At 43.5% G+C, this 11,379-nt stretch overlaps 1 protein-coding gene across 1 annotated transcript in view; it reads left to right on the top strand.

Moving 5' to 3' along the window:
- Positions 1-635: 635 nt before the first annotated feature.
- CYYR1 (cysteine and tyrosine rich 1) overlaps positions 636-11,379 on the top strand; it is a 162,931-nt gene continuing 152,187 nt past the window's right edge. The window contains 3 exon segments of the mRNA XM_073617087.1: positions 636-1,168; positions 1,170-1,262; positions 1,264-1,429. Coding sequence (XP_073473188.1) covers positions 1,133-1,168; positions 1,170-1,262; positions 1,264-1,429 — 295 coding nt within the window. The 5' untranslated portion in view covers positions 636-1,132.

Raw genomic sequence — 11,379 nt, 5'->3', positions numbered from 1 at the left:
ACTCCAATGGCCCCCACAGTCACTAGATCCAGGGCTGGTGCAAGGATTTTTGACACCCTAGGCAAAACCTCATTTTGACGCCCCCCACCCCTGACTCTACCCCCTTTTGCCTGCCCATGTATACCCCACCTTTTTAATGAAGTGCCCATCAAATGCAGCCTCACCAGCACCCATCAAATACAGCCTCACCAAAGCCCATCAATGCAGCCTACCAGCACCCATTAGTGAATGTATAATAATAATGTTTGCTTGCTTCTATTAATTCTGGAGTCAGGACACAGACACAGTTCTCCGCCGCTGCACCCATGACACTATGTGCAAACAGGACGGTGGCTGCATGCTGATGCTGAGACTTAAGCTGGATACACACTATACAATTTTCTGTAGATTTCTTCCTTTCGATTTACTAAAACCATATAATAAGAGTTTCAGTTTGTATGCAATCAGGCAGGCCCTTGCACTACATGGTTTTGGTAAATCTAAAGGAAATCAGACCACAAACGTTGTATAGTGTGCATGGGGTCTTAGTTGCTTGCTGCAGAGAGAAGAGAGTAGGAACACCAGTGGCCGGGTGCCCTAGGCAGCAGTGCGCCCTAGGCGGCTGCCTAGTTTGACTAGTGATAGCACCGGCCCTGGCTAGATCTCAATCCAATAGAGCATCATTGGGAGATTGTCATCATGGAAGTGCAACTAACAAATATGCAGCAACTGAGTGATGCAATCATGTCAATATGGACCACAATCTCTGAGGAATGTTTCCAACACCTTGTTGAGTCTATGCCATGAAGAATTAAGGCAGTTCTGAAGGCAAAAGGGGGCACAACCCGATAATAGCAAGGTGTACCTAATAAAGTGGCCGGTGAGTGTATATTAGGACTGGCAACAAAGGGTACCAGGCAAGGGACTGACCGTAAATGAAAACCAAAAAAGTTCTGGTTTCTAGCAATAAAAAAAAAAATGTTCTGGCACTGAAGCGGTTAAGCAAAGTGTAACACTTTTAATGCAATGTCTGGGATAAGGAACTTTACACAAGAGATAAATCAGGCTGATATCACACACACAGAGCTGCAGTCTGTGAAAAAAAAAAAAAAAGTTCAGTGCCACCCACCATGCAGAGATGTGAAATCTGAGAATGGAGGCATCAGGAAGACCTATTGGGAAACAAGAGGAAGGAGAAGGGAATTCTCACACACAAAGAGGATCTGTGGGGGGGGCACAGAGGAGTCACAGCATTGTGCAGAGAGGAGCTGCTGATGACAACAGCACACATCACACTTCCATGAGGCTGGCTAAATTCAGAAAGTTGGACCTTCAGCCTCTGCTCATATCTTCGGGACACTCACAGCTCCGATTGCCTCCAAAGTTTGGATGGACACAAGCAGCAGCTCAAGTCTGTGGATTGCTCTTGTGCTCTCAGCTCTCAGCACAGGTCAGTACACAGCAATGATACTTCTTCAGTCTATACAGCAGACTTTCTCAACCTTTTTTGTCCCAGAGGAACTGTTGAATCAATCTTCAGGTCTCTGGAAACCCATACTAAAATGAATTAATTGAGATGGGTCAGTGGGAAAGATGCCCCTTAAATTGGTGGCCAGTGGTGGTCAGAATGTCCCCCTTACTGACAGCTGAAAAGATTTTTGGGTTCATACAACTTGTTCTGTGTAGGTCCCAGAACTATCCAGGTACCATCAGATGGGGGCAGTCAGTCACAGCTCAAGGATGGTGTCCCTTACATTAGTGGCCAGTGGGAAGAATGCCTCCCTTACAGGCAGCCTAATAGATCATGGGGTCATGCCGCTGGCTCTACCAAGTTGTGTAGGTCCCAGAACTATCCAGGTACCATCAGATGGGGGTCAGTAAGTTACAGCTCAAGGAAGCCGTCCCCTACATTAGTGGCCAGTGGGAAGAATGCCTCCCTTACAGACAGCCTAATAGATCATGGGGTCATGCCGCTGGCTCTACCAAGTTTTGTAGGTCCCAGAACTATCAAGGTACCATCAGATGGGGGTCAGTAAGTTACAGCTCAAGGAAACCCTGCTAATACCAACTCATTGGGGGGTCAGGGGAAAAAATGTTCTGTAGGTCCCAGAACTACTCAGGAATCATCAGATGGGACTCAGTAAGTTACAGCTCAAGGAAACCCTGCTAAAACCAGCTCATTGGGGGTCAGGGAAAAAACATCCCTTGCATTGGTGACCAGTGGGAAGAATGCCTTCCTTACAGACAGACAAAATGACCATTGGGTCATGCCACCGGCTCTGCCAAGTTGTGTAGGTCCCAGAACGATGCAGGCACCATAAAAAGGGGGTCAATCAACCACAGCTCAAGATACCCCTTCAAAAGATAATTCATTGGGAGTCACAGAAAAAATGCCCCATACATTGGTGCCTAGTCGGAAGAATGCCTCCCTTACAGACAGCCAAAAAGATCATCAGGCCATGTCGCTGGCTCTGCCAACTTGTGTAGGTCCCAGAACGATCCAGGCACCATCAAAAAAATGTGGTCAATCAGCCACAGCTCAAACAAAAGCTAATTAATTGGGGGTCACAGAAAAATCCACGCTTATATTGGCAGCCAGTGAAAGGAAATCCCCCCCTTACAGGCAGCCAAAATATCATTGGGTCATGCCGCTGGCTCTGCCAAGTTGTGTACGTCCCAGAACCATGCTGGCACCATCAGATAGGGGGTCAATCAGCTACAGCTCAGGGAACCCCAAGGACCTCTGGAGGAACCGTAGTTGAGAAAGGCTACTATACAAGGAGTTTTAATATAAACTTACAGGTGGTGCAGAATATGGGAAAACCTACATTGTAGCGGGATGCTGACACTAGCAAAGCATTTGCAGTCTACTGTGACTTTTGGAACGCTTTGATGTAATGCTGTTATTGAATTACACTGTATATGATATTTATAAATAATGTGACCAATTGAAGCATGGTTTCAGATAGCTTCCTAGTACAGAGGAAGAGGTGACCAATCCCAAGAGGATGGTTGGCTGAAAAAATTTTCAGTTTGCTGGAAAATCTCTGGATTGTGTTTATTCATTTACCATAGGAAAATGCAGAACTAGGATCCTTGTTTCGAATTTTTGGATACTATGGAGTACTATATACTGCATGGAGTTTGCATGTTCTTTCTGTGCTTGTACAGTATATCTGTAGTGTTTACTTATCTCTCTAAAGCCCTAGGTCCTGTGTCTTCTTGCTGCTCCCTTCCCATAGATTAGCAGAGAGCTTGTCTATTCACACCACAGCTCTGCACATTCCTTCCTTCCTCTGCGGCTCTGCCTATCTGGGGGGGGGGGGTGTGCCTTTCCTCCAATCACATGTCTCACACAGTGTATGCCAAGACTTCACTCCCAGTGCTGAACAGGAAGAAAAAATTCTAACACGATTCTAATAATATAGCAAGCTGACGACAGCAGATATACATGTAAAACTTATGTAGGAGGATTTGTTTCATCCCTGTGTATCATCTGAGGCTGATCACTTCACTGGATATATGGAAGGGTTTACATCCCCTTTAAGCATTCATGAACAGCTTGCTTTTGGTTGTAATCTGGGATTGGCTACAGCTATTCACATGGTACAGGTAGCCAGTACCATGTGATTGCCTTGGGCCAATCACAGATCGCAACAATCATGACAGGTTGTTTACCTTGTTATCATGTGATCGCTATGACCAATCATATGGACCATGCTTTGTGCACTGGTGTGCAGTCATGTTGGAACAGGAAGGGGCCATCCCCAAACTGTTCCCACAAAGTTGGGAGCATGAAATATTTCCAAAATATCTTGGTATGCTGACGCCTTAAGAGTTCCCTTTACTGGAACTAAGGGGCCAAGCCCAACCCCTGAAAAACAACCCCACACCATAATCCCCCTCCACCAAATGATTTGGACCAGTGCACAAAGCAAGGTCCATAAAGACATGGATGAGAGAGTTTGGGGTGGAGGAACTTGACTGGCCTGCACAGAGTCCTGACCTCAACCCGACAGAACGCCTTTGGAAAAAATTAGTGGAGACTGCGATCCAGGCCTTCTCATCCAACATCAGTGCCTAACCTCACAAATGCGCTTCTGGAAGAATCATCAATCATTTACATAGACACACTCCTAAACCTTGTGGACAGCCTTCCCAGAAGAGTTGAAGCTGTTATAGCTGCAAAGGGTGGGCCAACTCCCTACGGACTAAGACTGGGATGTCATTAAAGTTCATGTGCGTGTAAAGGCAGGTGTCCCAATACTTTTAACAATATAGTGTATATGTAAAGCACTGTGTAAATTGATGGCACTGTATAAGTACCTGTAATAAATAAGGTCAGCATTTTGAGCATCGCTTGCAACAGTCACACCATTTAGAGGTGCAGCAATTGTGCAAAGAGATTGTCTGACGACTTGGAGCCCAAGCTTTGGCCCAAGGGTCAGATGCAACCCTTTGGCACTTGTTGTGTTGCCCTTGGACCCCAGCAGTCAATGACTGGAGTGGGAGCATTAGTTAGGTAAGGAGTAGTCACAGTGATCTCTACTAGCCTCATTTAAACGCCCCAGCCTCTCACTACATCATGTCTAGGGTGGCCACCTCACCCCTTTAAAACTGAAAACATATTAATTACACAGGTTCTGTGGCTGATTAAGGTGGTAATTAAACTCACTTGGTGCCTTATCTGCAATGAATTAGCCTCAGAACCTGTGTAATTCATATGTGTTCGTTCGGATTTAAAGTGATGAGGTGGCAACCCTAATCATGTCTATAGTCTACAACCAAACCTACACAATTATTTCCTCCAATAAGCCTGACAGTCTTCTCTAGCACTACATATACTGAACATTATGTGCGGCCCTTTGGTAATTTTATGGGCCGCATTTGAGGCCCCCTATACCTAGAAAAATTACAACCCTGGTCTAACATGTTGCAAAATCTCTTCAAACATAGTATTTGTTCCCTCTTCATTGAACAAAGAGTAAAATAAAAAGAATTGTAATCTGTGTCTACCACATTGACCTTCTGGTCTGGACTAGAAGAAGGCCGGCAGATGTCTCCTCATAGTTCTGTGTGTGGTCACCTGTACATAGCCCCACTGTGATTTGGAGTTCCTTTGGATATCTTTATATTAGAAGTCAGCCGTATGGCACAAATTCTGTGTTTATTAGTAGACAGCTGTAACAACAAGCAGGACAAGGTGTAGTCGGAGATTGTGTGCAGGCCGGCCAGGTTCCCATGTGAGCGCTCTGATAAACACTGGAAAGCAGCAATACTGGCCAACTGTCATCCCAAACCTTTCACACCACACACCTTGTTTGCTGAACTTCTTTCCATGTGTTCAATGACTTTATGACACTCTGCTGCAGTGTTGCCAACCGCCAGTATTTTTACTGGCAGCCAGTAAAAAATGGGCACTTTTCTCCTGCCAGTAAATGCCAGTGAAAGAAAAAGGTTGTCAGTAAAAAAATATGGCTGTGACGCTTGGCTGAGACTATCCGAGTGCCTGCTACAGTGTGTTCGGACTGTGCCGACATTGTGTCACGTGAAGTCATGGTGCAAGGGAAAAGCAGCCGGAGCCTCATGTGCAGGTCTGTGGAATGGGAGGAAGACAAGCCGGTAGTGGACTGAAGGGACCACCTGGCAGGGAGAGAGAGGGTCACTGTGACTCAGGGGGGGACATGTCATGTTGGTGAGGTGCCATCATCATCTGTGCTGCTGCACATTGCTGTCAGTGTCACTGTGAGTCAATTTTATGTGTGTGTGCCACCCATTTTAATTTCTTGCCCTCTCAATTCCTGTCCCTGAGCTACTTATTTATTATATCGAAAATAAAATAAGAAATATGTTTTTGCCTTAATATCTACCTTAGATCACTTTTCTAATTGCATATTGTACCTGTGTGTAGCCTAAAAACTGAAATTTGCACTTAAAACTGTCATTTTGTAACTTTTGAATATGCCAGTAAAAACTTGGCTGTGCCAGTAAACTTTGGGTGTCGTGTCAGTAAATTTCAGTCTGGTAGGTTGGCAACACTGCTCTGCTGTTACAACAACAGGACGGAAAAGTCTAATCACGAACATAACTCTATACCACAGGGCCTCTTACCAAAATGTTGATGCCTCCCCATCTATGAAAAGCATTAAAGTAGTAAATACTGACTGAATGTTTTGTTTGCTAAAGCATTGTGTATCAAAAACAGTGGTATTTTTAAAAATAAAATATTATTTTTTTACTTTTTTTCAACCTTTGCTGCATCTCAGTGCTGCTGATCTCCTGTAGACTCTTTGTAGTCACTTATTGTCTACATGCACTTTAGTGATGACTACATGGGTGTTACAAGTTTCTCCCTGGCAGGTGATGTGGGATCGTCTGAGGCGCAGAGTCTAAGTGGCACCTTAGTCTTCGCCAGTGCACCCAGCAAGGACTGATGGGCTGGAGACCCTAGTGGCCCCTAGGTTACTTTGTTGCCATCAGGATCACCCCACCAAGGGGTTTGCAGGAACAGGATGAATACAATGTGAAGATGGGATAATGGCACTACAGCTAGTCAGGGTTCCAGCAGAGGTTAAGGCTGGCAGCAGACAAGAGTAGTCAGAGTTCAGACAGAGGTCGAAACAGGCGGCAGACGAGAGTGGTCAGTGTTCAGGCATTGGTCACTGCAGGTGGGAGTAATAAGTGTACAGGCAGAAGTCATCAGTGTCCAGGCAAAGGTTGAGGCAGGCAGCAGGTGACAGTACTCACTGTTTAGGCAGAGGTCAAGGGAGGTGAGAGTAGTTAGTGTTCATGTAGGGGTCAAGGTAATTGGCAGGTGAAAGCAGTCAGTATCCAAGCAGGGGTCAAGGCAGGCGGCAGGTGAGAGTAGTCAATGTCCAGGGAAAGGTCAAGGCAGGCAGCAGGCAAGAGTAACAGGAACAGCAACTGGGCAGGAGACACAGGGCAAAGTCAGGCAATCTGGTTCAGTAATAAGCAAGAAAGGAATTAGCAATATTGTAAATGAAGGTAACTGGCAAGGAGTCACTGCATCAGTGACCATAAGGGAGTTTGAATACCTTCCTAAACTTATGTGCATGCCCAGTGCAATGGACGCATGCATGCCTTTGACCTGCACCCGTAGCCAAAAGGCCACTCTCGCTGATGGAACAAAAAAATAAAAATATCAACATGTTTTTGGGGCAACTCCACTCCCCCTTCATCGGGGCTCAATGCAGGGGGTGGACTCAAAGAAAGCGGTGACTTCACAGGGTATGGTGGAACCAGTATTGAAATCTCCACATAGAAGAACAACTTGACAGCAGATGCTGAGTAGGCATACAGGCTCCATTGCTGTTTAATGTGTTGAGCCTAACATGCATTGGCTGTTTTTATATGACTTTTTAGACCAATAATTAAAAATCTTGAACTCTTTTATCTGGTTTTTGTCTGGCTCTCTTTTCTGCATTTCTATGGTTTGAGTTCTTCCCATTGGCTGTCCATCAACATAGTCCTCGTAAGTCCCTAAGACACAAGCCATGGTGTGATAACCAGGTCCAGACTGTAGAGCTGTATCACCAATCTCCACTAATGGAAAAAGGAGCCAATGAGGGACTCCTGGGAAGGGCATTAACATTTTTAAATATGACTTTTGAAATGATACAGACATTTGAAAGCTTATTTAAAATAATTGGGTTTACAGATATTTGAAGTAACATGTGGAGCACAATGTGTTTGGGATTTAACTGTATGGGGTATTCTAGTGCGGACACCTTACAACTTAAGTCTCCAAAAGATATATGGAGCCAGCAGGTGACCCAACTGACAGCAACCACACAAAACTGAAATAAAAGTTTTGAGTAGAGCAGGCCTCATATTTCAAGTTGTAGTATACTAAACCCCTTTTCAAGAAAATGTCTAAGTAATAAATTAGGCGTCACGATTATTTAGGGGAACATAGATATAGGCTTTAAATCATTTTATGGTTGTTATATATCATTCTGTCATACTGTTCTTGTTTCTTTTTCAAATATATTAAAAATGTAGCGTTTTATAACACCTGTATGCAAGGTGACACACAATTTATACATGAATACTGCAAACAATTATGTGCGTTTTTAGAAACAATTTTATCCCTGTTTTTATGTGTTTTAAATACATTTTTTTTTTCGCTTGTTCATTAAGCAAATTTAGGCGCACTATATACAGAACATTACAATCTCACCATACAATTTCTGTACAATCAACTTTAGATTTAAAGTGGAAGCTTAAAGTGGTTGTCAACCCTTACAGACCACTTTGACCTACAGGTAAGCCTAGATTAAGGCTTACTTGTAGGTCCAAGAAATATCTCCTAAACCTACACGGTTTAGGAGATATTTGCAAAAAGACAGGCACCGTGCTGTAGACAGCGGCGCGCAGGCGCACTGAGCATGCCGCTGCTAATGGCGATATGCCGTTAGTGGTGGCTCCTGTGCGCATGCGCGACGTCATCGCGGCTCCGGCCAATCACAGCGCTGAAGCCACGATACTCGGAAAAAAGATGGACGCTCTGTAGCAAAGGGGACAGCGGTGACATAGCAGGCTCCTGTGTCAGGTAAGTGACACATAATGGATGCATAGTAGCCCATTATGCTCCCCGGCCACTGGGGAGATCATGCTCTGCCCCCCCACCCCAAAACACCTTGCCCCCATATTGATGAGGACAAGGGCCTCTGCCCGACAACCCTTGCCAGGTTGTTGTCAGGGTCTGCGAGCAGGGGGCTTATTGAAGTCTGGAAGCCCCCTTTAACAAGGGGACCCCCAGATCTCAGCTCCCCACCCTATGTGTATGGGTATCGGGTACATCGTACCCCTACCCATTCACCAAAAAAGCAGTGAAAAGTAAAAAAAAACATAAGCCAGTAAAAAAAATAGCTCTGAGCCGCCGTCTCTCCCAATGTCGTCTTCTTCCTCCTCCTCCTTGTGTCGTAGCCGCCGCCATCTTCTTCTTCCTCGCCATCGCAGGTTACCCGCTAAAAAAAAAAAAAAAAAAAAGCTGGTCTTGTTGCGAAGCTATCTTCCTCCGTTCTTATGTTCCCCGCTGTCCGGCGCCTCTTATATAGGCATGGGGCTTGGCCATCCAATGACATCGCCCAGAGAGCCCGCCGCTTGTGACGTCATGTGACGACCGCCCTTGTGACGTCACAAAAAAAGAGAAGAAATAAAAAAGTAAAACGCAAAATGCATGAAAACTGCATGCAAAAATGCATAAAAAACGCTAGTTTAAAAACGCAAATGCACTGAAAAACTTGCCTGAAAAACACAAACACATCAAACACAGTTGCATAGGTGTGAACCTAGACTTAAGGAAGATTTACAATCAGATTGTAACATGTGTGGTGAACTTTAGGCATTCAGACTGGGATTGGACACAACGCAGATCATTAAAACTGCACAAGAATTCACTCTGCATTTACATTTCATTATAATGGGTCTGTGGTCCCCAAAAGACAAGTATGGCGCATATTGTTCTAAAGCTTCATGCTCGTTGTACACAGTATATAAAGGAATCGAATGGCCGTACACATGAAGATCCAATGACACAGACCAGAATAGTATAAAATAGTATCCCTGAAAACTGTGTTAATGTTAACCGTTTCACAAAGCCACAAAGTTTCACTGCGTCGCTTTAACTGACAATTGCGCGGTCGTGCGATGTTGTACCCAAACAAAATTGATGTCCATTTTTTCACACAAATAGAGCTTTGTTTTGGTGGTATTTGATCACCTCTGCAGTTTTTATTTTTGGCGCTATAAAAAAAAAGACCGACAATTTTGAAAAAAAAACAAACAATATTTTACTTTTTGCTATAATAAATATCCCCCCAAAAATTAAAAAAACAAATTTCTTCATCAGTTTAGGCCAATATGTATTAGGCCAATATGAACACTTTTTTGGGACCAGTGACATTTCTACAGCGATCAGTGCTATAAAAATGCACTGATTACTGTACAAATGTCACTGGCAGGGAACGGGTTAACACTAGGGGGCGATCAAGGGGTTAAATGTGTTCCCTGGGAGGTGTATCTAACTGTGAGGGGAGAGGACTGACAGGCAGTAGAGACAGATGGCTGTTCCTGATCACTAGGAAAGATCTCTCTCTACTCCCTTGACAGAATGGGAATCTGTTTGTTTACATTGACAGATCCTCGTTCTGGCTCTCTGTGGAGCGATCGTGGGTGGCCGGCGGACATTGCATTGGATCATTTTTTCTGAATTTTTTTTTTTTTTTTTTTGCAGTTTACTTCCGCTTTAAAAAAAAAAAAACGGTAGTTGTTAACCATGTTGATTTATCGGAGTTCTTGTTTGTTTGATCTGTCTGATTGGACGCAGTCCTTATTTTGGATGATGATTGATAAGACCGATTAATGGTGCTGAAAAGATGTTTGGAATATAAATCGTTTTTCTAAACAGGATTGAAAATAAATGTATTTTTTTTTTTATATATATAGAACTGAATGTTTTAGAAAATGCATTACTATCTAGCTATGAGAGAGTTATTTGATTTCTATTTCATTGTGATGACCCCATCATGAAATGTATACAAGCCTAGGGGCAGACTTCTCTGCTAGAAGATCCTCCATTCATCTGGTAACACTAGAAGCATTTAAATACAATTTGTCACTTTCCAGTGCCTTTCATATGGAATGTATTCTATTCTATAGAAGTGTTTAGAGGGAAGAGTCAACATGTTTTCCTGATTTCTCCTTTGTATGGGGAGATGCATTCCTTCCAGCTTTAAGACATCATGTGAACGTGGCACGTTCAAGGAGAAGTGCTGAACGCACATGCGTGGGTAAACATCTTTACAGGAGCCATCAGCGGGTTACCTGAGCACAGCTGCATACAGCCATTCACTTGTATTGGCTGCGAAACGCAGTGTGGCGAGTCTCCGAGAGCCAGAAAGCTGCCAAGTGTATATGTACATGAGTTCTTAACCACTTCAGCCCCGGAAGGATTTACCCCCTTAATGACCAGGCCATTTTTTGCAATACTGCAATGAGTTACTTTACCTGCCAATTGCACGGTTGTGCGACATTGTACACAAACAAAATTGACGTGCTTTTTTTCCCCACAAATAGAGCTTTCTTTTGGTGGTATTTGATCACCTCTGCGGTTTTTATATTTTGCGCTATAAACAAAAAAAGACCAACAGTTGTGAAAAAAAAAAACCTATATTTTTTAACTTTCTCCTATAATACATATCCCAAAAAATATACATAAAAACAATGTATTCATCAGTTTAGGCTAATATGTATTCTTCTACATATTTTTGGTAAAAAAAAAAACCAATAAGAGTATATTGATTGGTTTGCGCAAAAGTTATAGAGTCTACAAACTATGGGATAGATTTATGGCATTTTTTTTTTTTTTTACTAATA

This window comes from Aquarana catesbeiana, linkage group LG02 (assembly GCF_042186555.1).
Source record: "Aquarana catesbeiana isolate 2022-GZ linkage group LG02, ASM4218655v1, whole genome shotgun sequence".
In the NCBI taxonomy this organism is placed as follows: Eukaryota; Metazoa; Chordata; class Amphibia; order Anura; family Ranidae; genus Aquarana; species Aquarana catesbeiana.
Note: the sequence above shows the minus strand (reverse complement) of the source record. Positions and strands in the feature narration are given on the sequence as shown.